The sequence below is a fragment of the Hyla sarda genome, chromosome 5, assembly GCF_029499605.1.
Source record: "Hyla sarda isolate aHylSar1 chromosome 5, aHylSar1.hap1, whole genome shotgun sequence".
NCBI classification, from domain to species: Eukaryota; Metazoa; Chordata; class Amphibia; order Anura; family Hylidae; genus Hyla; species Hyla sarda.
This window is the reverse complement of record NC_079193.1, coordinates 383,495,666-383,523,555: the sequence shown is the minus strand read 5'-3', so window position 1 is coordinate 383,523,555 and position 27,890 is coordinate 383,495,666. Positions and strand designations below refer to the sequence as shown.

The 27,890-nt window shown below is 41.8% G+C and overlaps 1 protein-coding gene and 1 long non-coding RNA gene across 2 annotated transcripts in view; one reads left to right on the top strand and one right to left on the bottom strand.

Annotated features, from left to right (window-relative positions):
• The window catches only part of LOC130274501 (uncharacterized), a 48,280-nt gene that overhangs the window by 4,966 nt on the left and 15,424 nt on the right, over window positions 1-27,890 (top strand). Inside the window, exon 2 of the long non-coding RNA XR_008844403.1 lies at window positions 162-257. This is a non-coding gene — a long non-coding RNA (uncharacterized LOC130274501). The remainder of the gene's footprint in view (window positions 1-161; window positions 258-27,890) is intronic.
• LOC130274499 (lymphocyte antigen 6E-like) lies at window positions 128-22,550 on the bottom strand. Its single transcript, XM_056522913.1, has 3 exons — window positions 22,370-22,550; window positions 3,857-3,976; window positions 128-364 (listed from the first exon to the last, which is right to left on the bottom strand). Exons 1-3 carry the CDS (start codon window positions 22,419-22,421, stop codon window positions 156-158), a joined length of 381 nt encoding a protein of 126 aa, XP_056378888.1. The 5' UTR covers window positions 22,422-22,550; the 3' UTR covers window positions 128-155.

The following is a 27,890-nucleotide window of genomic DNA, read 5'->3' as shown; positions in this document are numbered from 1 at the left end:
CCTGCCTATGGCTGAGCTCCGATGCAGATGTGAACTCGCCCTTGGTTATACATATACGTCTTGTTTCCCCTTTGAGACCGACCCCCCAACACATGACGAACACCGAATAACAACACCACATCTCTGGGATGTTTTTTTTATTTTCATATAATAAATTACAGGAAGGAGCTTCTGAGGAGAACCAAGATGGCTCCCAGGGCTGCGGCCAGGATGGTGGAGGTGGACTTGATGCTGGAGGCTCCGCTGGTGTTACACAGGTTGGTGCTGCAGCAGGTGACACTCGATGAGAATATAACAATATTAGTTCCAGTGGCCACACAGGCTGAGGAGCAGGTCTTCGTGATGGTGGCAGCCGTGAGACTCCCTATAGGGGGAGGAAAGAGGATAAGAAGATGGTCAGTCTATGTACTCTATACTGTAAGAGCAGTCACACTATGGAGTCTATACTGTAAGAGCGGTCACACTATGGAGTCTATACTGTAAGAGAGGTCACACTATGGAGTCTATACTGTAAGAGAGGTCACACTATGGAGTCTATACTGTAAGAGCGGTCACACTATGGAGTCTATACTGTAAGAGAGGTCACACTATGGAGTCTATACTGTAAGAGAGGTCACACTATGGAGTCTATACTGTAAGAGCGATCACACTATGGAGTCTATACTGTAAGAGAGGTCACACTATGGAGTCTATACTGTAAGAGCGATCACACTATGGAGTCTATACTGTAAGAGCGGTCACACTATGGAGTCTATACTGTAAGAGCGGTCACACTATGGAGTCTATACTGTAAGAGAGATCACACTATGGAGTCTATACTGTAAGAGAGGTCACACTATGGAGTCTATACTGTAAGAGTGGTCACACTATGGAGTCTATACTGTAAGAGAGGTCACACTATGGAGTCTATACTGTAAGAGAGGTCACACTATGGAGTCTATACTGTAAGAGAGGTCACACTATGGAGTCTATACTGTAAGAGCAGTCACACTATGGAGTCTATACTGTAAGAGCAGTCACACTATGGAGTCTATACTGTAAGAGCAGTCACACTATGGAGTCTATACTGTAAGAGCGGTCACACTATGGAGTCTATACTGTAAGAGCGGTCACACTATGGAGTCTATACTGTAAGAGAGGTCACACTATGGAGTCTATACTGTAAGAGCGGTCACACTATGGAGTCTATACTGTAAGAGCGGTCACACTATGGAGTCTATACTGTAAGAGAGGTCACACTATGGAGTCTATACTGTAAGAGCAGTCACACTATGGAGTCTATACTGTAAGAGCAGTCACACTATGGAGTCTATACTGTAAGAGCGGTCACACTATGGAGTCTATACTGTAAGAGCAGTCACACTATGGAGTCTATACTGTAAGAGCGGTCACACTATGGAGTCTATACTGTAAGAGAGATCACACTATGGAGTATATACTGTAAGAGTGGTCACACTATGGAGTGTATACTGTAAGAGAGGTCACACTATGGAGTCTATACTGTAAGAGAGGTCACACTATGGAGTCTATACTGTAAGAGAGGTCACACTATGGAGTCTATACTGTAAGAGCAGTCACACTATGGAGTCTATACTGTAAGAGAGGTCACACTATGGAGTCTATACTGTAAGAGCGGTCACACTATGGAGTCTATACTGTAAGAGCAGTCACACTATGGAGTCTATACTGTAAGAGCGGTCACACTATGGAGTCTATACTGTAAGAGAGATCACACTATGGAGTCTATACTGTAAGAGTGGTCACACTATGGAGTGTATACTGTAAGAGAGGTCACACTATGGAGTCTATACTGTAATAGAGGTCACACTATGGAGTCTATACTGTAAGAGAGGTCACACTATGGAGTCTATACTGTAAGAGCGGTCACACTATGGAGTCTATACGGTAAGAGAGGTCACACTATGGAGTCTATACTGTAAGAGCGGTCACACTATGGAGTCTATACTGTAAGAGAGGTCACACTATGGAGTCTATACTGTAAGAGCGGTAACACTATGGAGTCTATACTGTAAGAGAGGTCACACTATGGAGTCTATACTGTAAGAGAGGTCACACTATGGAGTATATACTGTAAGAGCGGTCACACTATGGAGTCTATACCGTAAGAGCGGTCACACTATGGAGTCTATACTGTAAGAGAGATCACACTATGGAGTCTATACTGTAAGAGAGGTCACACTATGGAGTCTATACTGTAAGAGCGATCACACTATGGAGTCTATACTGTAAGAGAGGTCACACTATGGAGTCTATACTGTAAGAGAGGTCACACTATGGAGTCTATACTGTAAGAGTGGTCACACTATGGAGTCTATACTGTAAGAGAGGTCACACTATGGAGTCTATATACTGTAAGAGAGGTCACACTATGGAGTCTATACTGTAAGAGAGGTCACACTATGGAGTCTATACTGTAAGAGCGGTCACACTATGGAGTCTATACTGTAAGAGAGGTCACACTATGGAGTCTATACTGTAAGAGAGGTCACACTATGGAGTCTATACTGTAAGAGAGGTCACACTATGGAGTCTATACTGTAAGAGAGATCACACTATGGAGTCTATACTGTAAGAGAGGTCACACTATGGAGTCTATACTGTAAGAGAGGTCACACTATGGAGTCTATACTGTAAGAGAGATCACACTATGGAGTCTATACTGTAAGAGAGGTCACACTATGGAGTCTATACTGTAAGAGCGGTCACACTATGGAGTCTATACTGTAAGAGAGGTCACACTATGGAGTCTATACTGTAAGAGCGGTCACACTATGGAGTCTATACTGTAAGAGCGATCACACTATGGAGTCTATACTGTAAGAGAGGTCACACTATGGAGTCTATACTGTAAGAGAGGTCACACTATGGAGTCTATACTGTAAGAGTGGTCACACTATGGAGTCTATACTGTAAGAGAGGTCACACTATGGAGTCTATATACTGTAAGAGAGGTCACACTATGGAGTCTATACTGTAAGAGAGATCACACTATGGAGTCTATACTGTAAGAGAGGTCACACTATGGAGTCTATACTGTAAGAGAGGTCACACTATGGAGTCTATACTGTAAGAGAGGTCACACTATGGAGTCTATACTGTAAGAGAGGTCACACTATGGAGTCTATATACTGTAAGAGAGGTCACACTATGGAGTCTATACTGTAAGAGAGATCACACTATGGAGTCTATACTGTAAGAGAGGTCACACTATGGAGTCTATACTGTAAGAGAGGTCACACTATGGAGTCTATACTGTAAGAGAGGTCACACTATGGAGTCTATACTGTAAGAGAGGTCACACTATGGAGTCTATACTGTAAGAGGGGTCACACTATGGAGTCTATACGGTAAGAGAGGTCACACTATGGAGTCTATACTGTAAGAATAGTCACAATTTGAAACCTAAACCTTTCAGTTTGATGATACATAAAGAGTTAAATCTATGGCCATTTTGGAGGCATTTAAAACCCAGTATTTATCTGATTCTAGGAAAATAACAACATCTTACAACAAATTTAGTAACAGGTTAATTTAAGGGTGCGGTGCAGGATTAGAAAAATACATCTGTTTTTTCCCAAAAACAGCGCCACACCAGTCCACAGGATGTGTGAGATATTGCAGCTCCATGCCATTAACTTCAAAGGAGCTGAGCTGTAATACCAGACACAACCTGTGGGCAGAGTGTGGTGCAGTTTCTGGAAGATAGCAGACATGTATTTCTAACCATGGAGAATCCCTTTAAATGTCCCTTTAAATGTCCCACAATGTCATTTCTGGTCACATCCTTGTATCTTCTCCACAATATTTGGTAAAGATTACAGATTATGTCACCTACCGATTCCACCGGACACCACGGAGGTCATGCAGGAGGTTTCGGAGGCGGAGCAGTTGGTCGCGGTCATGCAGTTCGTGTTGCTACTCTGGGATGTGCACGTGTAGCAGGTTAAGGAGTGAACTGGAAGAAACAACACAAGAAATTGTATGACTACAACCCCCAGCATGCCCTCCCAATCAGAGCTGGGGCACGATGGGCTAAGGAATTATTATTATTATTTTTTTTTAAATGAACAAAATAAATCCATGATTTAGGCAAAGCTAGGTGATAAACAATGTGACTTACAAGGCTCTCCTAGAGTCCTGAATGACATCTTTATTGTGTTGTTAAATAGTAAGATTATAAGTAGGCACAATATACTGTAAGTATCCTCAGGGGAGGGGTCTAACTATCATATATCCTGATCTCATAGAGAATGCAGCAGTATACAGATAGAGCTGGAGGGGGGTGTATAACTACTATATATCCTGATCTCATAGTGATAGCAGCAGTATACAGATAGAGCTGGAGGGGAGGTGTATAAATACTATATATCCTGATCTCATAGAGATAGCAGCAGTATGCAGAAAGCTGGAGGGGAGGTGTATAAATACTATATATCCTGATCCCATAGAGAATGCAGCAGTATACAGATAGAGCTGGAGGGGAGGTGTATAACTACTATATATACTGAGCCCATAGAGATTGCAGCAGTATACAGATAGAGCTGGAGGGGAGGTGTATAAATACTGTATATCCTGATGCCATAGAGATTGCAGCAGTATATAGATAGAGCTGGAGGGGATGTGTATAAATACTATATATCCTAATAACATAGAGATAGCAGCAGTATACAGATAGAGCTGGAGGGTAGGTGTATAACTACTATATAATCGGTGCCCATAGAGATAGCAGCAGTATACAGATAGAGCTGGAGGGGAGGTGTATAACTACTATATATCCTGATGCCATAGAGATAGCAGCAGTATACAGATAGAGCTGGAGGGGAGGTGTATAACTACTATATATCCTGATGCCATAGAGATAGCAGCAGTATACAGATAGAGCTGGAGGGGAGGTGTATAACTACTATATAATCAGAGCCCATAGAGATAGCAGCAGAAGAATACAGATAGAACAGGAGGGGAGGTGTATAACTACTATATATCCTGATGCCATAGAGATAGCAGCAACAGTATACAGATAGAGCTGGAGGGGGAGGGGTCTAACTGCTAAATATCCTGATCCCATAGAGAAAACAGCAGTATACAGATAGAGCTAGAGGGTAGGTGTATAACTACAATATATCCTGATTCTATAGAGATAGTAGCAGTATACAGATAGAGCTGGACAGGAGGTGTAGAACTTGCACAATTGGTGGCTGACTAAATACTTTTTTGCCCCACTGTATATCCTGATCCCATAGATATAGCAGTAGTATACAGATATAGATGGGAGGGGAGGTGTATAACTACTATATATCCTGATCCCATAGAGATAGCTGCAGTATACAGATAGAGCTGGAGGGGAGGTGTATAACTACTATATATCCTGATCCCATAGAGATAGAAGCAGTATACAGATAGAGCTGGAGGGGAGATGTATAACTACGATATATCTTGATTCTATAGAGATAGTAGCAGTATACAGATAGAGCTGGAGGGGAGGTGTATAACTACTATATATCCTGATTCTATAGAGATAGTAGCAGTATACAGATAGAGCTGGAGGGGAGGTGTATAACTACTATATATCCTGATTCTATAGAGATAGCAGCAGTATACAGATAGAGCTGGACAGGAGGTGTATAACTACTATATATCCTGATCCCATAGAGATAGCAGTAGTATACAGATAGAGATGGATGGGAGGTGTATAACTACTATATATAATGATCCCATAGAGATAGCTGCAGTATACAGATAGAGATGGAGGGGAGGTGTATAACTACTATAAATAATGATCCCATAGAGATAGCTGCAGTATACAGATAGAGATGGGAGGGGAGGTGTATAACTACTATATATCCTGATCCCATAGAGATAGCTGCAGTATACAGATAGAGATGGGAGGGGAGGTGTATAACTACTATATATCCTGATCCCATAGAGATAGCTGCAGTATACAGATAGAGCTGGAGGGGAGGTGTATAACTACTATATATCCTGATCCCATAGAGATAGCTGCAGTATACAGATAGAGATGGGAGGGGAGGTGTATAACTACTATATATACTGATCCCATAGAGATAGAAGCAGTATACAGATAGAGCTGGAGGGGAGGTGTATAACTACGATATATCTTGATTCTATAGAGATAGTAGCAGTATACAGATAGAGCTAGACAGGAGGTGTATAACTACTATATATCCTGATTCTATAGAGATAGTAGCAGTATACAGATAGAGCTGGACAGGAGGTGTATAACTACTATATATCCTGATCCCATAGAGATAGCAGCAGTATACAGATAGAGATGGGAGGGGAGGTGTATAACTACTATATATACTGATCCCATAGAGATAGAAGCAGTATACAGATAGAGCTGGAGGGGAGGTGTATAACTACTATATATCCTGATCCCATAGAGATAGAAGCAGTATACAGATAGAGCTGTAGGGGAGATGTATAACTACCATATATCCTGATTCTATAGAGATAGAAGCAGTATACAGATAGAGCTGGAGGGGAGATGTATAACTACTATATATCCTGATTCTATAGAGATAGTAGCAGTATACAGATAGAGCTGGAGGGGAGATGTATAACTACTATATATCCTGATTCTATAGAGATAGTAGCAGTATACAGATAGAGCTGGACAGGGGGTGTATAACTACTATATATTTAGTAATGAAACACACGAATGCTGCTGTGCTGGAGTAAAAACTGATGGCGGAGTGCTTCTTTAAAGGGGTACTTCGGATGGAAAACTATTATTTTTTTTTTTTTTATCAACTGGTGCCAGAAAATCATACAGATTTGTAAATGATTTCTATAAAAAAATCATAATCCTTACAGTACTTATCAGCTGCTGTATGCTCCACAGGAAGTTGTGTAGTTCTTTCTAGTCTGTCCACAGTGCTCTATACTGCCACCTCTGTCCATGTCAGGAACTGTTCAGAGCAGGATAGGTTTGCTATGGGGATTTGCTCCTACTCTGGACAGTTCCTGACTTGGACAGAGGTGTCAGCAGAGAGCACTGTGGTCAGACTGGAAAGAACTACACAACCTCCTGTGGAGCATACAGCAGCTGATAAGTACTGGAAGGGATAAGATTTATAATTTACAAATCTATATGGGGGGAGATTTATCAAAACCCGTCCAGAGGAAAAGTTGCGGAGTTGCCCATAGCAACCAATCAGATCGCTTCTTTCATTTTTAACAAGGCCAATGGAAAAGGAAAGTAGGGATCTGATTGGTTGCCATGGGCAACTCAGTAACTTTTCCTCTGGACAGAATTTGATAGATCTCCCCCATAACTTTCTGTCACCAGTTGATTTTAAAAAAATTGTTTTCCACCGGAGTACCCCTTTAAAAGTTTTAAAAAGAATGGTTTGTGAGCTGTAGGTTTAGCCCAAAAAACTTGGGGGGAATTTATCCAGGGATGTACTCAGGTTTTTTGAGTATATTTGTTGCAAAAATGTGCGACTTTTTGTGTAACTTTTAGCGGTACACCGCCTGCACCATTTAAAGGGGTACTCCGCTGCTCAGCGTTTGGAAAAAAATTATCCAAACGCTGGAGCCGGCGCCGGGTGGTCGTGACGTCATAGCCCCGCCCCCTCATGACGTCACACCCTGCCCCCTCAATGCTAGTCTATGGGAGGGGGCGGGTCGTGATGTCATGACGCCTTTAATGGAGTACCCCTTTAATAAATCTGGTGCATCTTGTGTATAATTGTTTGCATATTTGTCGGCACCAAATGTATCAAATCAAATCTTCATTAACAGCCGAGATCCAAGTAACATTTCGAGTTCGGTCCGGGCTGCAGTCACATTGCGCAACAACATTTGCAACAACTTGAAATTGTCGCTTTTCATAAATCCCCCCATAGCGTACCTGACTATTCACTGCGCCCGACTATTCACTGCGCCCGACTATTCACTGCGCCCGACTATTCACTGCATCTGACTATTCACTGTGCCTGACTATTCACTGCGCCCGACTATTCACTGCGCCTGACTATTCACTGCCTCTGATTATTCACTGCGCCCGACTATTCACTGCGTCCGACTATTCACTGCGCCTGACTATTCACTGCGCCTGACTATTCACTGCGCCTGACTATTCACTGCCTCTGACTATTCACTGCGTCTGACTATTCACTGCCTCTGACTATTCACTGCCTCTGACTATTCACTGCCTCTGACTATTCACTGTGCCTGACTATTCACTGCCTCTGACTATTCACTGTGCCTGACTATTCACTGCCCCTGACTATTCACTGCGCCTGACTATTCACTGCCTCTGACTATTCACTGCCTCTGACTATTCACTGTGCCTGACTATTCACTGCCCCTGACTATTCACTGCGCCTGACTATTCACTGCCTCTGACTATTCACTGCCTCTGACTATTCACTGTGCCTGACTATTCACTGCCTCTGACTATTCACTGTGCCTGACTATTCACTGCCCCTGACTATTCACTGCGCCTGACTATTCACTGCCTCTGACTATTCACTGCGCCTGACTATTCACTGCCTCTGACTATTCACTGCGTCTGACTATTCACTGCGTCTGACTATTCACTGCCTCTGACTATTCACTGCGCCTGACTATTCACTGCTTCTGACTATTCACTGCGTCTGACTATTCACTGCGCCTGACTATTCACTGCTTCTGACTATTCACTGCGCCTGACTATTCACTGCCCCTGACTATTCACTGCGCCTGACTATTCACTGCCTCTGACTATTCACTGCCTCTGACTATTCACTGCGCCTGACTATTCACTGCCTCTGACTATTCACTGCGCCTGACTATTCACTGCGTCTGACTATTCACTGCCTCTGACTATTCACTGCGTCTGACTATTCACTGCGTCTGACTATTCACTGCCTCTGACTATTCACTGCCTCTGACTATTCACTGCGCCTGACTATTCACTGCCTCTGACTATTCACTGCGCCTGACTATTCACTGCGCCTGTCTATTCACTGTGTCTGACTATTCACTGCGCCTGACTATTCACTGCGCCTGACTATTCACTGCGTCTGACTATTCACTGCGCCTGACTATTCAATGTTCGTAGCGCCCGCTCGCCTCCGCTGCTCCCTCTAGGTCTCCACCTTTGTTTGTCGTCTATTTGACAATTATTAACCATTCAGAGGGTTTATTCTTCTGCTACATGTGACGTTTACACTCAGTATCTGCCCCAACTATTCCGTCCGTTTAAGGTTATCTATGGTCACCGCAATCACTCAGTTCTCTGTGTACCAGAGTGACTCCAGCTGTTGCAAAACCAGAACTCCCAACATGTCCGGACAGCCAAAGGCAAACACTGCTCCAGCGTAAAGAAGGTTTCACCATCATGACAAATGTAATTCTTTACTTAAACAGCAGTCACACTATGGAGTCTATACTGTAAGAACAGTCGCACTATGGAGTCTATACTGTAAGAGAGGTCACACTATGGAGTCTATACTGTAAGAGAGGTCACACTATGGAGTCTATACTGTAAGAGAGGTCACACTATGGAGTCTATACTGTAAGAGAGGTCACACTATGAAGTCTATACTGTAAGAGAGGTCACACTATGGAGTCTATACTGTAAGAGAGGTCACACTATGGAGTCTATACTGTAAGAGCAGTCACACTATGGGGTCTATACTGTAAGAGAGGTCTCACTATGGAGTCTATACTGTAAGAGCAGTCACACTATGGGGTCTATACTGTAAGAGCGGTCACACTATGGAGTCTATACTGTAAGAGCGGTCACACTATGGAGTCTATACTGTAAGAGAGGTCACACTATGGAGTCTATACTGTAAGAACAGTCGCACTATGGAGTCTATACTGTAAGAGCAGTCACACTATGGAGTCTATACTGTAAGAGAGGTCACACTATGGAGTCTATACTGTAAGAGCGGTCACACTATGGAGTCTATACTGTAAGAGAGGTCACACTATGGAGTCTATACTGTAAGAGAGGTCACACTATGGAGTCTATACTGTAAGAGCGGTCACACTATGGAGTCTATACTGTAAGAGAGGTCACACTATGGAGTCTATACTGTAAGAGAGGTCACACTATGGAGTCTATACTGTAAGAGCGGTCACACTATGGAGTCTATACTGTAAGAGAGATCACACTATGGAGTCTATACTGTAAGAGAGGTCACACTATGGAGTCTATACTGTAAGAGATGTCACACTATGGAGTCTATGCTGTAAGAGAGGTCACACTATGGAGTCTATACTGTAAGAGCAGTCACACTATGGAGTCTATACTGTAAGAGCAGTCACACTATGGAGTCTATACTATAAGAGAGGTCACACTATGGAGTCTATACTGTAAGAGCGTTCACACTATGGAGTCTATACTGTAAGAGAGGTCACACTATGGAGTCTATACTGTAAGAGAGGTCACACTATGGAGTCTATACTGTAAGAGAGGTCACACTATGGAGTCTATACTGTAAGAGAGGTCACACTATGGAGTCTATACTGTAAGAGCGGTCACACTATGGGGTCTATACTGTAAGAGAGGTCTCACTATGGAGTCTATACTGTAAGAGCAGTCACACTATGGGGTCTATACTGTAAGAGCGATCACACTGTGGAGTCTATACTGTAAGAGAGGTCACACTATGGAGTCTATACTGTAAGAGCGGTCACACTATGGAGTCTATACTGTAAGAGAGATCACACTATGGAGTCTATACTGTAAGAGAGGTCACACTATGGAGTCTATACTGTAAGAGAGGTCACACTATGGAGTCTATACTGTAAGAGCAGTCACACTATGGAGTCTATACTGTAAGAGCGATCACACTGTGGAGTCTATACTGTAAGAGCGGTCACACTATGGAGTCTATACTGTAAGAGCGGTCACACTATGGAGTCTATACTGTAAGAGCGGTCACACTATGGAGTCTATACTGTAAGAGAGGTCACACTATGGAGTCTATACTGTAAGAACAGTCGCACTATGGAGTCTATACTGTAAGAGCAGTCACACTATGGAGTCTATACTGTAAGAGAGGTCACACTATGGAGTCTATACTGTAAGAGCGGTCACACTATGGAGTCTATACTGTAAGAGAGGTCACACTATGGAGTCTATACTGTAAGAGAGGTCACACTATGGAGTCTATACTGTAAGAGCGGTCACACTATGGAGTCTATACTGTAAGAGAGGTCACACTATGGAGTCTATACTGTAAGAGAGGTCACACTATGGAGTCTATACTGTAAGAGCGGTCACACTATGGAGTCTATACTGTAAGAGAGATCACACTATGGAGTCTATACTGTAAGAGAGGTCACACTATGGAGTCTATACTGTAAGAGAGGTCACACTATGGAGTCTATGCTGTAAGAGAGGTCACACTATGGAGTCTATACTGTAAGAGCAGTCACACTATGGAGTCTATACTGTAAGAGCAGTCACACTGTGGAGTCTATACTATAAGAGAGGTCACACTGTGGAGTCTATACTGTAAGAGCGTTCACACTATGGAGTCTATACTGTAAGAGAGGTCACACTATGGAGTCTATACTGTAAGAGAGGTCACACTATGGAGTCTATACTGTAAGAGAGGTCACACTATGGAGTCTATACTGTAAGAGAGGTCACACTATGGAGTCTATACTGTAAGAGCGGTCACACTATGGAGTCTATACTGTAAGTGCGGTCACACTATGGAGTCTGTACTGTAAGAGAGGTCACACTATGGAGTCTATACTGTAAGAGCGGTCACACTATGGAGTCTATACTGTAAGAGATGTCACACTATGGAGTCTATACTGTAAGAGATGTCACACTATGGAGTCTATACTGTAAGAGATGTCACACTATGGAGTCTATACTGTAAGAGATGTCACACTATGGAGTCTATACTGTAAGAGCGGTCACACTATGGAGTCTATACTGTAAGTGCGGTCACACTATGGAGTCTGTACTGTAAGAGAGGTCACACTATGGAGTCTATACTGTAAGAGCGGTCACACTATGGAGTCTATACTGTAAGAGATGTCACACTATGGAGTCTATACTGTAAGAGATGTCACACTATGGAGTCTATACTGTAAGAGATGTCACACTATGGAGTCTATACTGTAAGAGCGGTCACACTATGGAGTCTATACTGTAAGAGCGGTCACACTATGGAGTCTATACTGTAAGAGAGGTCACACTATGGAGTCTATACTGTAAGAGCGGTCACACTATGGAGTCTATACTGTAAGAGAGGTCACACTATGGAGTCTATACTGTAAGAGGGGTCACACTATGGAGTCTATACTGTAAGAGAGGTCACACTATGGAGTCTATACTGTAAGAGGGGTCACACTATGGAGTCTATACTGTAAGAGATGTCACACTATGGAGTCTATACTGTAAGAGCGGTCACACTATGGAGTCTATACTGTAAGAGCATTCACACTATGGAGTCTATACTGTAAGAGAGGTCACACTATGGAGTCTATACTGTAAGAGCGCTCACACTATGGAGTCTATACTGTAAGAGAGATCACACTATGGAGTCTATACTGTAAGAGCAGTCACACAATGGAGTCTATACTGTAAGAGAGGTCACACTATGGAGTCTATACTGTAAGAGAGGTCACACTATGGAGTCTATACTGTAAGAGCGGTCACACTATGGAGTCTATACTGTAAGAGCGTTCACACTATGGAGTCTATACTGTAAGAGAGGTCACACTATGGAGTCTATACTGTAAGAGCGGTCACACTATGGAGTCTATACTGTAAGAGCGGTCACACTATGGAGTCTATACTGTAAGAGAGGTCACACTATGGAGTCTATACTGTAAGAGCGGTCACACTATGGAGTCTATACTGTAAGAGAGGTCACACTATGGAGTCTATACTGTAAGAGAGGTCACACTATGGAGTCTATACTGTAAGAGCGGTCACACTATGGAGTCTATACTGTAAGAGAGATCACACTATGGAGTCTATACTGTAAGAGAGGTCACACTATGGAGTCTATACTGTAAGAGATGTCACACTATGGAGTCTATGCTGTAAGAGAGGTCACACTATGGAGTCTATACTGTAAGAGCAGTCACACTATGGAGTCTATACTGTAAGAGCAGTCACACTATGGAGTCTATACTATAAGAGAGGTCACACTATGGAGTCTATACTGTAAGAGCGTTCACACTATGGAGTCTATACTGTAAGAGAGGTCACACTATGGAGTCTATACTGTAAGAGAGGTCACACTATGGAGTCTATACTGTAAGAGAGGTCACACTATGGAGTCTATACTGTAAGAGAGGTCACACTATGGAGTCTATACTGTAAGAGCGGTCACACTATGGGGTCTATACTGTAAGAGAGGTCTCACTATGGAGTCTATACTGTAAGAGCAGTCACACTATGGGGTCTATACTGTAAGAGCGATCACACTGTGGAGTCTATACTGTAAGAGAGGTCACACTATGGAGTCTATACTGTAAGAGCGGTCACACTATGGAGTCTATACTGTAAGAGAGATCACACTATGGAGTCTATACTGTAAGAGAGGTCACACTATGGAGTCTATACTGTAAGAGAGGTCACACTATGGAGTCTATACTGTAAGAGCAGTCACACTATGGAGTCTATACTGTAAGAGCGATCACACTGTGGAGTCTATACTGTAAGAGCGGTCACACTATGGAGTCTATACTGTAAGAGCGGTCACACTATGGAGTCTATACTGTAAGAGCGGTCACACTATGGAGTCTATACTGTAAGAGAGGTCACACTATGGAGTCTATACTGTAAGAACAGTCGCACTATGGAGTCTATACTGTAAGAGCAGTCACACTATGGAGTCTATACTGTAAGAGAGGTCACACTATGGAGTCTATACTGTAAGAGCGGTCACACTATGGAGTCTATACTGTAAGAGAGGTCACACTATGGAGTCTATACTGTAAGAGAGGTCACACTATGGAGTCTATACTGTAAGAGCGGTCACACTATGGAGTCTATACTGTAAGAGAGGTCACACTATGGAGTCTATACTGTAAGAGAGGTCACACTATGGAGTCTATACTGTAAGAGCGGTCACACTATGGAGTCTATACTGTAAGAGAGATCACACTATGGAGTCTATACTGTAAGAGAGGTCACACTATGGAGTCTATACTGTAAGAGAGGTCACACTATGGAGTCTATGCTGTAAGAGAGGTCACACTATGGAGTCTATACTGTAAGAGCAGTCACACTATGGAGTCTATACTGTAAGAGCAGTCACACTATGGAGTCTATACTATAAGAGAGGTCACACTATGGAGTCTATACTGTAAGAGCGTTCACACTATGGAGTCTATACTGTAAGAGAGGTCACACTATGGAGTCTATACTGTAAGAGAGGTCACACTATGGAGTCTATACTGTAAGAGAGGTCACACTATGGAGTCTATACTGTAAGAGAGGTCACACTATGGAGTCTATACTGTAAGAGCGGTCACACTATGGGGTCTATACTGTAAGAGAGGTCTCACTATGGAGTCTATACTGTAAGAGCAGTCACACTATGGGGTCTATACTGTAAGAGCGATCACACTGTGGAGTCTATACTGTAAGAGAGGTCACACTATGGAGTCTATACTGTAAGAGCGGTCACACTATGGAGTCTATACTGTAAGAGAGATCACACTATGGAGTCTATACTGTAAGAGAGGTCACACTATGGAGTCTATACTGTAAGAGAGGTCACACTATGGAGTCTATACTGTAAGAGCAGTCACACTATGGAGTCTATACTGTAAGAGCGATCACACTGTGGAGTCTATACTGTAAGAGCGGTCACACTATGGAGTCTATACTGTAAGAGCGGTCACACTATGGAGTCTATACTGTAAGAGCGGTCACACTATGGAGTCTATACTGTAAGAGAGGTCACACTATGGAGTCTATACTGTAAGAACAGTCGCACTATGGAGTCTATACTGTAAGAGCAGTCACACTATGGAGTCTATACTGTAAGAGAGGTCACACTATGGAGTCTATACTGTAAGAGCGGTCACACTATGGAGTCTATACTGTAAGAGAGGTCACACTATGGAGTCTATACTGTAAGAGAGGTCACACTATGGAGTCTATACTGTAAGAGCGGTCACACTATGGAGTCTATACTGTAAGAGAGGTCACACTATGGAGTCTATACTGTAAGAGAGGTCACACTATGGAGTCTATACTGTAAGAGCGGTCACACTATGGAGTCTATACTGTAAGAGAGATCACACTATGGAGTCTATACTGTAAGAGAGGTCACACTATGGAGTCTATACTGTAAGAGAGGTCACACTATGGAGTCTATGCTGTAAGAGAGGTCACACTATGGAGTCTATACTGTAAGAGCAGTCACACTATGGAGTCTATACTGTAAGAGCAGTCACACTGTGGAGTCTATACTATAAGAGAGGTCACACTGTGGAGTCTATACTGTAAGAGCGTTCACACTATGGAGTCTATACTGTAAGAGAGGTCACACTATGGAGTCTATACTGTAAGAGAGGTCACACTATGGAGTCTATACTGTAAGAGAGGTCACACTATGGAGTCTATACTGTAAGAGAGGTCACACTATGGAGTCTATACTGTAAGAGCGGTCACACTATGGAGTCTATACTGTAAGTGCGGTCACACTATGGAGTCTGTACTGTAAGAGAGGTCACACTATGGAGTCTATACTGTAAGAGCGGTCACACTATGGAGTCTATACTGTAAGAGATGTCACACTATGGAGTCTATACTGTAAGAGATGTCACACTATGGAGTCTATACTGTAAGAGATGTCACACTATGGAGTCTATACTGTAAGAGATGTCACACTATGGAGTCTATACTGTAAGAGCGGTCACACTATGGAGTCTATACTGTAAGTGCGGTCACACTATGGAGTCTGTACTGTAAGAGAGGTCACACTATGGAGTCTATACTGTAAGAGCGGTCACACTATGGAGTCTATACTGTAAGAGATGTCACACTATGGAGTCTATACTGTAAGAGATGTCACACTATGGAGTCTATACTGTAAGAGATGTCACACTATGGAGTCTATACTGTAAGAGCGGTCACACTATGGAGTCTATACTGTAAGAGCGGTCACACTATGGAGTCTATACTGTAAGAGAGGTCACACTATGGAGTCTATACTGTAAGAGCGGTCACACTATGGAGTCTATACTGTAAGAGAGGTCACACTATGGAGTCTATACTGTAAGAGGGGTCACACTATGGAGTCTATACTGTAAGAGAGGTCACACTATGGAGTCTATACTGTAAGAGGGGTCACACTATGGAGTCTATACTGTAAGAGATGTCACACTATGGAGTCTATACTGTAAGAGCGGTCACACTATGGAGTCTATACTGTAAGAGCATTCACACTATGGAGTCTATACTGTAAGAGAGGTCACACTATGGAGTCTATACTGTAAGAGCGCTCACACTATGGAGTCTATACTGTAAGAGAGATCACACTATGGAGTCTATACTGTAAGAGCAGTCACACAATGGAGTCTATACTGTAAGAGAGGTCACACTATGGAGTCTATACTGTAAGAGAGGTCACACTATGGAGTCTATACTGTAAGAGCGGTCACACTATGGAGTCTATACTGTAAGAGCGTTCACACTATGGAGTCTATACTGTAAGAGAGGTCACACTATGGAGTCTATACTGTAAGAGCGGTCACACTATGGAGTCTATACTGTAAGAGCGGTCACACTATGGAGTCTATACTGTAAGAGAGGTCACACTATGGAGTCTATACTGTAAGAGCGGTCACATTATGGAGTCTATACTGTAAGAGAGGTCACACTATGGAGTCTATACTGTAAGAGAGGTCACATTATGGAGTCTATACTGTAAGAGAGGTCACACTATGGAGTCTATACTGTAAGAGAGGTCACACTATGGAGTCTATACTGTAAGAGAGGTCACACTATGGAGTCTATATTGTAAGAGCAGTCACACTATGGAGTCTATACTGTAAGAGCGGTCACACTATGGAGTCTATACTGTAAGAGCGGTCACACTATGGAGTCTATACTGTAAGAGCGGTCACACTATGGAGTCTATACTGTAAGAGAGGTCACACTATGGAGTCTATACTGTAAGAGCGGTCACACTATGGAGTCTATACTGTAAGAGCGGTCACACTGTGGAGTCTATACTGTAAGAGAGATAACACTATGGAGTCTATACTGTAAGAGCAGTCACACTATGGAGTCTATACTGTAAGAGCGGTCACACTATGGAGTCTATAGTGTAAGAGAGGTCACACTGTGGAGTCTATACTGTAAGAGAGATCACACTATGGAGTCTATACTGTAAGAGTGGTCACATTATGGAGTCTATACTGTAAGAGAGGTCACACTATGGAGTCTATACTGTAAGAAAGATCACACTATGGAGTATATACTACAAGAGCAGTAACACTATGGAGTCTATACTGTAAGAGCAGTCACACTATGGAGTCTATACTTTAAGAGCGGTCACACTATGGAGTCTATACTGTAAGAGAGGTCACACTATGGAGTCTATACTGTAAGAGCGGTCACACTATGGAGTCTATACTGTAGGAGAGGTCACACACTGTGGAGTCTATACTGTAAGAGAGATCACACTATGGAGTCTATACTGTAAGAGCGGTCACATTATGGAGTCTATACTGTAAGAGAGGTCACACTATGGAGTCTATACTGTAAGAGCAGTCACACTATGGAGTCTATACTGTAAGAGAGGTCACACTATGGAGTCTATCCTGTAAGAGAGGTCACACTGTGGAGTCTATACTGTAAGAGCGGTCACACTATGGAGTCTATTCTATAAGAGCAGTCACACTATGGAGTCTATACCGTAAGAGAGGTCACACTATGGAGTCTATACTGTAAGATCGGTCACACTATGGAGTCTATACTGTAAGAGAGGTCACACTATGGAGTCTATACTGTAAGAGAGGTCACACTATGGAGTCTATACTGTAAGAGAGGTCACACTATGGAGTCTATACTGTAAGAGAGATCACACTATGGAGTCTATACCGTAAGAGCGGTCACACTATAGAGTCTATACAGTAAGAGAGGTCACACTATGGAGTCTATACTGTAAGAGCGGTCACACTATGGAGTCTATACTGTAAGAGAGGTCACACTATGGAGTCTATACTGTAAGAGAGGTCACACTATGGAGTCTATACTGTAAGAGCAGTCACACTATGGAGTCTATACTGTAAGAGAGGTCACACTATGGAGTCTATACTGTAAGAGCTGTCACACTATGGAGTCTATACTGTAAGAGAGGTCACACTATGGAGTCTATACTGTAAGAGCGGTCACACTATAGAGTCTATACAGTAAGAGAGGTCACACTATGGAGTCTATACTGTAAGAGCGGTCACACTATGGAGTCTATACTGTAAGAGAGGTCACACTATGGAGTCTATACTGTAAGAGAGGTCACACTATGGAGTCTATACTGTAAGAGCGCTCACACTATGGAGTCTATACTGTAAGAGAGATCACACTATGGAGTCTATACTGTAAGAGCAGTCACACAATGGAGTCTATACTGTAAGAGAGGTCACACTATGGAGTCTATACTGTAAGAGAGGTCACACTATGGAGTCTATACTGTAAGAGCGGTCACACTATGGAGTCTATACTGTAAGAGCGTTCACACTATGGAGTCTATACTGTAAGAGAGGTCACACTATGGAGTCTATACTGTAAGAGCGGTCACACTATGGAGTCTATACTGTAAGAGCGGTCACACTATGGAGTCTATACTGTAAGAGAGGTCACACTATGGAGTCTATACTGTAAGAGCGGTCACATTATGGAGTCTATACTGTAAGAGAGGTCACACTATGGAGTCTATACTGTAAGAGAGGTCACACTATGGAGTTTATACTGTAAGAGCGGTCACACTATGGAGTCTATACTGTAAGAGCGGTCACACTATGGAGTCTATACTGTAAGAGCGGTCACACTATGGAGTCTATACTGTAAGAGAGGTCACACTATGGAGTCTATACTGTAAGAGCGATCACACTATGGAGTCTATACTGTAAGAGAGGTCACACTATGGAGTCTATACTGTAAGAGTGGTCACACTATGGAGTCTATACTGTAAGAGAGGTCACACTATGGAGTCTATACTGTAAGAGAGGTCACACTATGGAGTCTATACTCTAAGAGAGGTCACACTATGGAGTCTATACTGTAAGAGCGGTCACACTATGGAGTCTATACTGTAAGAGCGGTCACACTATGGAGTCTATACTGTAAGAGCAGTCACACTATGGAGTCTATACTGTAAGAGAGGTCACACTATGGAGTCTATACTGTAAGAGAGGTCACACTATGGAGTCTATACTGTAAGAGCGTTCACACTATGGAGTCTATACTGTAAGAGCGGTCACACTATGGAGTCTATACTGTAAGAGGGGTCACACTATGGAGTCTATACTGTAAGAGAGGTCACACTATGGAGTCTATACTGTAAGAGCAGTCACACTATGGAGTCTATACTGTAAGAGAGGTCACACTATGGAGTCTATCCTGTAAGAGAGGTCACACTGTGGAGTCTATACTGTAAGAGCGGTCACACTATGGAGTCTATACTATAAGAGCAGTCACACTATGGAGTCTATACCGTAAGAGAGGTCACACTATGGAGTCTATACTGTAAGATCGGTCACACTATGGAGTCTATACTGTAAGAGAGGTCACACTATGGAGTCTATACTGTAAGAGAGGTCACACTATGGAGTCTATACTGTAAGAGAGGTCACACTATGGAGTCTATACTGTAAGAGAGATCACACTATGGAGTCTATACCGTAAGAGCGGTCACACTATAGAGTCTATACAGTAAGAGAGGTCACACTATGGAGTCTATACTGTAAGAGCGGTCACACTATGGAGTCTATACTGTAAGAGAGGTCACACTATGGAGTCTATACTGTAAGAGAGGTCACACTATGGAGTCTATACTGTAAGAGAGGTCACACTATGGAGTCTATACTGTAAGAGCAGTCACACTATGGAGTCTATACTGTAAGAGAGGTCACACTATGGAGTCTATACTGTAAGAGCGGTCACACTATAGAGTCTATACAGTAAGAGAGGTCACACTATGGAGTCTATACTGTAAGAGCGGTCACACTATGGAGTCTATACTGTAAGAGAGGTCACACTATGGAGTCTATACTGTAAGAGAGGTCACACTATGGAGTCTATACTGTAAGAGCAGTCACACTATGGAGTCTATACTGTAAGAGAGGTCACACTATGGAGTCTATACTGTAAGAGAGGTCACACTATGGAGTCTATACTGTAAGAGAGGTCACACTATGGAGTTTATACTGTAAGAGCGGTCACACTATGGAGTCTATACTGTAAGAGCGGTCACACTATGGAGTCTATACTGTAAGAGCGGTCACACTATGGAGTCTATACTGTAAGAGAGGTCACACTATGGAGTCTATACTGTAAGAGCGATCACACTATGGAGTCTATACTGTAAGAGAGGTCACACTATGGAGTCTATACTGTAAGAGTGGTCACACTATGGAGTCTATACTGTAAGAGAGGTCACACTATGGAGTCTATACTGTAAGAGAGGTCACACTATGGAGTCTATACTCTAAGAGAGGTCACACTATGGAGTCTATACTGTAAGAGCGGTCACACTATGGAGTCTATACTGTAAGAGAGGTCACACTATGGAGTCTATACTGTAAGAGAGGTCACACTATGGAGTCTATACTGTAAGAGAGGTCACACTATGGAGTCTATACTGTAAGAGCGGTCACACTATGGAGTCTATACTGTAAGAGCAGTCACACTATGGAGTCTATACTGTAAGAGAGGTCACACTATGGAGTCTATACTGTAAGAGAGGTCACACTATGGAGTCTATACTGTAAGAGCGTTCACACTATGGAGTCTATACTGTAAGAGAGGTCACACTATGGAGTCTATACTGTAAGAGAGGTCACACTATGGAGTCTATACTGTAAGAGCGGTCACACTATGGAGTCTATACTGTAAGAGCGGTCACACTATGGAGTCTATACTGTAAGAGGGGTCACACTATGGAGTCTATACTGTAAGAGAGGTCACACTATGGAGTCTATACTGTAAGAGAGGTCACACTATGGAGTCTATACTGTAAGAGAGGTCACACTATGGAGTCTATACTGTAAGAGCGGCCACACTATGGAGTCTATACTGTAAGAGAGGTCACACTATGGAGTCTATACTGTAAGAGCGGTCACACTATGGAGTCTATACTGTAAGAGGGGTCACACTATGGAGTCTATACTGTAAGAGCGATCACACTATGGAGTCTATATTGTAAGAGCAGTCACACTATGGAGTCTATACTGTAAGAGCGGTCACACTATGGAGTCTATACTGTAAGAGCGGTCACACTATGGAGTCTATACTGTAAGAGAGGTCACACTATGGAGTCTATACTGTAAGAGAGGTCACACTATGGAGTCTATACTGTAAGAGCGGTCACACTATGGAGTCTATACTGTAAGAGCGGTCACACTATGGAGTCTATACTGTAAGAGAGGTCACACTATGGAGTCTATACTGTAAGAGAGGTCACACTATGGAGTCTATACTGTAAGAGCGGTCACACTATGGAGTCTATACTGTAAGAGAGGTCACACTATGGAGTCTATACTGTAAGAGCGATCACACTATGGAGTCTATACTGTAAGAGAGGTCACACTATGGAGTCTATACTGTAAGAGCGGTCACACTATGGAGTCTATACTGTAAGAGAGGTCACACTATGGAGTCTATACTGTAAGAGAGGTCACACTATGGAGTCTATACTGTAAGAGCGGTCACACTATGGAGTCTATACTGTAAGAGCGATCACACTATGGAGTCTATACTGTAAGAGAGGTCACACTATGGAGTCTATACTGTAAGAGCGGTCACACTATGGAGTCTATACTGTAAGAGAGGTCACACTATGGAGTCTATACTGTAAGAGAGGTCACACTATGGAGTCTATACTGTAAGAGCGGTCACACTATGGAGTCTATACTGTAAGAGCAGTCACATCCTTTGGCTGTCCGGACATTCTGAGAGTTGTAGTTTTGCAACAGCTGTAGATACCCTAGTTGCGAAACACCGGGTAGTGTTGTGCTTTCTATCATATATATAATGAGACCTCATAACCAATATCAGCAGGATGTGGCCACTAGGTGGCGCTCTAATGAGTCACTATAAAATGTGATGTCCCCATATGGTGACCATGGTCAGGAAATGTGGGGACAATATGTGGACGCTGTCTTAAAGGGCCGGTGCACTTACCTGTACCAACACAGAGAGCAGCGATCAGGAGCAGGTTTGTGTAGGCGGCCATGGCTGGGAGATAGTGGCGGAGATACACTGAGCGTCTCCTTATATAGAGGGGGCTGCGTATTGTTGTAGTAACCAGGCCCCTCTACAGACAGGTCCGGGGACTTCTGTGTCATCCATATCATTGTCTATATCTCTGTATACAGGTAATTATAGGCATGGCACAAATACCTAAGGGTTCTCAGACCGGTCTGTAAAATGGTCTGCCCCACCCCCACATCTCACCCCAGGGGTATTTGCTGCTTCTCCGGATGCGGGTCACTGTCACTTTTGTTCTCATATCTGGCTATCCTCTATCTATGAATGTATATAATATCTATCATTCTCATATCTGGCTATCCTCTATCTATGAATGTCTATAATATCTATCATTCTTATTAGAGATGAGCGAACTTACAGTAAATTCGATTCGTCACGAACTTCTCGGCTCGGCAGTTGATGACTTAGCTGATGACTCAGCTTTCAGGTGCTCCTGTGGACTCTTTCCTAGGACTGTATCCACCTTTTCCAGCCACCGGAGCACCGGAAAGCTGAACTAATTTATGCAGAAAAAGTCATCAACTGCCGAGCCGAGAAGTTCGTGACGAATCGAATTTACTGTAAGTTCGCTCATCTCTAATTCTCATATTTGGCTATCCCTTATCTATGAATGTATGTAATATCTATCATTCTCATATCTGGCTATCCCTTATCTATGAATGTATATAATATCTATCATTCTCATATCTGGCTATCCTTTATCTATAAATGTCTATAATACCTATCATTCTCATATCTGGCTATCCTCTATCTATGAATGTATATACAGTAATATCTATCATTCTCATATCAGGCTATCCTTTATCTATGAATGTATATACGGTAATATCTATCATTCTCATATCTGGCTATCCTTTATCTATGAATGTATATAATATCTATCATTCTCATATCTGGCTATCCATTATCTATGAATGTATATAATATCTATCATTCTCATATCTGGCTATCCATTATCTATGAATGTATATAATATCTATCATTCTCATATCTGGCTATCCTTTATCTATGAATGTATATAATATCTATCATTCTCATATCTGGCTATCCTTTATCTATGAATGTATATAATATCTATCATTCTCATATCTGGCTATCCTTTATCTATAAATGTATATAATATCTATCATTCTCATATATGGCTATCCTTTATCTATGAATGTATATACGGTAATATCTATCATTCTCATATCTGGCTATCCTCTATCTATAAATGTATATAATATCTATCATTCTCATATCTGGCTATCCTTTATCTATGAATGTATATAATATCTATCATTCTCATATCTGGCTATCCTTTATCTATAAATGTATATAATATCTATCATTCTCATATCTGGCTATCCTTTATCTATAAATGTATATAATATCTATCATTCTCATATATGGCTATCCTTTATCTATGAATGTATATAATATCTATCATTCTCATATCTGGCTATCCTTTATCTATAAATGTATATAATATCTATCATTCTCATATATGGCTATCCTTTATCTATGAATGTATATACGGTAATATCTATCATTCTCATATCTGGCTATCCTCTATCTATAAATGTATATAATATCTATCATTCTCATATCTGGCTATCCTTTATCTATGAATGTATATAATATCTATCATTCTCATATCTGGCTATCCTTTATCTATAAATGTATATAATATCTATCATTCTCATATATGGCTATCCTTTATCTATGAATGTATATACGGTAATATCTATCATTCTCATATCTGGCTATCCTCTATCTATAAATGTATATAATATCTATCATTCTCATATCTGGTTATCCTTTATATATAAATGTATATGATATCTATCATTCTCATATCTGGCTATCCTTTATCTATGAATGTCTATAATATCTATCATTCTCATATCTGGCTATCCTTTATCTATAAATGTATATAATATCTATCATTCTCATATATGGCTATCCTTTATCTATAAATGTCTATATCATCATTCTCATATCTGGCTATCCTTTATCTATAAATGTATATAATATCTATCATTCTCATATCTGGATATCCTTTATCTATGAATGTCTATAATATCTATTATTCTCATATCTGGCTATCCTTTATCTATAAATGTCTATAATATCTATCATTCTCATATCTGGCTATCCTATATCTATGAATGTATATAATATCTATCATTCTCATATCTGGCTATCCTTAATCTATGAATGTATATAATATCTATCATTCTCATATCTGGCTATCCTTTATCTATAAATGTATGTAATATCTATCATTCCCATATCTGGCTATCCTCTATCTATGAATGTATGTAATATCTATCATTCTCATATCTGGCTATCCTCTATCTATAAATGTATATAATATCTATCATTCTCATATCTGGCTATCCTTTATCTATGAATGTCTATAATATCTATCATTCTCATATCTGGCTATCCTTTATCTATGAATGTCTATAATATCTATCATTCTCATATCTGGCTATCCTCTATCTATGAATGTATATAATATCTATCATTCTCATATCTGGCTATCCTTTATCTATAAATGTCTATAATATCTATTATTCTCATATCTGGCTATCCTTTATCTAAATATTTATCTCTTTCTATCCTTGTCATAGATTCATACAGTCATGTGGAGGCCGTACACACTACCGAATTACATTAATGCCTCATTTAATCTTTTTCCCCCTTTTTATAGTGGGGATAGGAGTTCTCCCTCATATTAACATTCGTGATTTCCACATGGCAGAAAACTTCAGGAATCACCAACATGTCATTTATTTATTTTTTTTAAATCTTAACTTTTCTGTAAAAGATTTGAAAAACCAGAGCAGGACCGTGAAAAAATGTTATAAATAATGACTGGCAGAAAATCGTGGAAATTTTGGCACAGGGTGTTTGAGTAAAATGTATTTGCCCTTGTAATGATGATGATTTCTCCTGATGGATTTCTCATCAATCTGACGCTGATTTCAGGTGCGATTATAATTCTGACTTAGCTTTAACTTTAGCTTTGCACAGTCTCCGAAATCAGTCAGAAGTAGAAATCACAGCTGAAATCAGTCAGCATTTTAATCACACCAAAAATTAGAGTCAGAATTATAATCACACCGGGGGAGATTTATCAAACCCTGTGCAAAGGAAAAGTTGCCCAGTTGCCCATAGCAACCATTTCTTTGCACAGATTTAGATAAATCTCCCCGGTGTGCTTATAATTCTGACTCCGATTTCGGCTGTGATTATAATTCTGACTCTGATTTCGGCTGTGATTATAATTCTGACTCCGATTTCGGCTGTGATTATAATTCTGACTCTGATTTCGGCTGTGATTATAATTCTGACTCTGATTTTGGCTGTGATTATAATTCTGACTCTGATTTTGGCTGTAATTATAATTCTGACTCTGATTTTGGCTGTAATTATAATTCTGACTCTGATTTTGGCTGTAATTATAATTCTGACTCTGATTTCGGCTGTAATTATAATTCTGACTCTGATTTCAAGTGTTCCACAGTTTTCCCTTCCTTTATTCAGGTCATCTCTCATTTTACTAACATAATATTTCTCATTGTCTACTTAGAATGTGGTTCAGATCTCCGTTCCTCCTCCCTCATGTTTCCCTCTCGCTCTAGTTTCTCCATTGTTGGTCTCCAGGAGGGACCATGGTTGTTAGTAACTTGTCCGGTGACTTTCTGGACTTTCCGGTCCGGCAGAGTCTTTGTCCGGCCGTTGTCTTGGTTACATATGAATGCTCATCACACACAAACTTGACAAAGAACATTAAATACCAAATCTTCACAACAAACAGATCTTCATGCCTATGATTCCCTAACATCAATGTACAGCGAGCGGGACCATTCATCTGGGGCAGAGACTATGGAGGACCCCACAAGTCCAATCTGATGAGGAAGGGCGACTAATGTAAAACTAAGGATCCAGAGATCTTTCTATACCTAGGACTGAAACCATGATAAGGAGGCCTCCTCTGCATCTAGAGCAGCATCTTCCTACAAAGGGGCCTTCAGCTGTTGCAAAACTACAACTTCCAGCATGCCCATACAGCCAAAGGCAAACACTGCTCTAGAGAGAAGGCGCCGATGCAAATTCTGCAACAGGGCCCCCATGTGCTAGTTTTAATAGTCTATGGGTACGTTCACACGAGCGGATTTTGGCAGCGTATTTCGCTGCGGATCCACTGGTGAAGGCCCGCTCTATGCTGTCTTTACATGTGCCTGCTCGTAGTGGAAATACGCCGCTACGAGCAGACACACTGAGGTGCAAGTCGCAGTATAGTCGCACATCACGGGAGCTCTCTGCCTAGCTCAGAGCAGGGAGGGTGGCCGCGATGTGCGAGTACGCTGCGCACATCGCTGCAGGGTGTCTACTGGTCGCGGTGTATTGCCACTACGAGCAGGCACATGTAAAGACAGCATAGAGCGGGCCTTCACCAGCGGATCCACAGCGTATAATACGCTGCAAATCCGCTCGTGTGAACGTATCCTAATAGTGGTCTCCTATGGTGCAGATTTGGGGGCACCAAGGCCACCGTGCAACTGCTACCTCTACACCCCCTATACCTACGCACCTGGGTGTAACCATCAGTATAAGGGTAGGTCACACCAATGAAGGCAATGTGTAGCAAAATACGCAACTTAAAGGGGTACTCTGGTGGAAATTTTTTTTTTTTTTTTTAAATCAACTGGTGCCAGAAAGTTAAACAGATTTGTAAATTACTTCTAGTACTTATAAGCAGCTGTATGCTACAAAAGGAAATTAATTTATTTTTTGAATTTCTTTTTTGTCTTGTCCACAGTGCTCTCTGCTGACACCTGATGCCCGTTATCAGGAACTGTCCAGAGCAGGAGAAAATCCCCATAGCAAACCTATGCTGCTCTGGACAGTTCCTGACACGGACAGAGGTGTCAGCAGAGAGCACTGTAGACAAATAAAGAAATTCTAAAAGAAAAGAATTTCCTCTGTAGCATACAGCTGCTACTAAGTACTGGAAGGGTAAATATTTTTTTTTTAATAGAAGTAATTTACAAATCGGTTTAACTTTCTGGCACCAGATCATTTAAAAAAAAAAAAAAAAGTTTTCCGCCAGAGTACCCCTTTAACACACGAGCGATCCTACCCCAAGTTTGAAGCAACACTGGACTTATCTGATCTTTATACCTCTATACACTTCTATAGGGATCCCTTCGGGGGCCGGAGACTTCCCGGTTGGTGTCTGGCAACTGAGACCCCACAACCTCAGGCCTGGCACCCCGGCTTTCTGAACATATAGGTTCAGAAAGCCGCTTTGGGCATCCATGGTCTAAGCCGTCACACCCTCCTCCATTCATGTCTATGGGAGGGGGCGTGACGTACCGTCACGCCCCCTCCCATAGACATGAATGGAGGGGGTGTGATGGCTTAGACCATGGATGCCCAA

Coding starts and splice junctions, on each gene's coding strand:
- LOC130274499 (XM_056522913.1), bottom strand. CDS start 22,421: ATGGCCGCCTACACAAACCTGCTCCTGATCGCTGCTCTCTGTGTTGGT. Junction 3,977..22,369: donor TGCTCTCTGTGTTGGTACAG/GTAAGTGCACCG, acceptor TGTTTCTTCCAG/TTCACTCCTTAACCTGCTAC. Junction 365..3,856: donor CGTGGTGTCCGGTGGAATCG/GTAGGTGACATA, acceptor CTCCCCCTATAG/GGAGTCTCACGGCTGCCACC.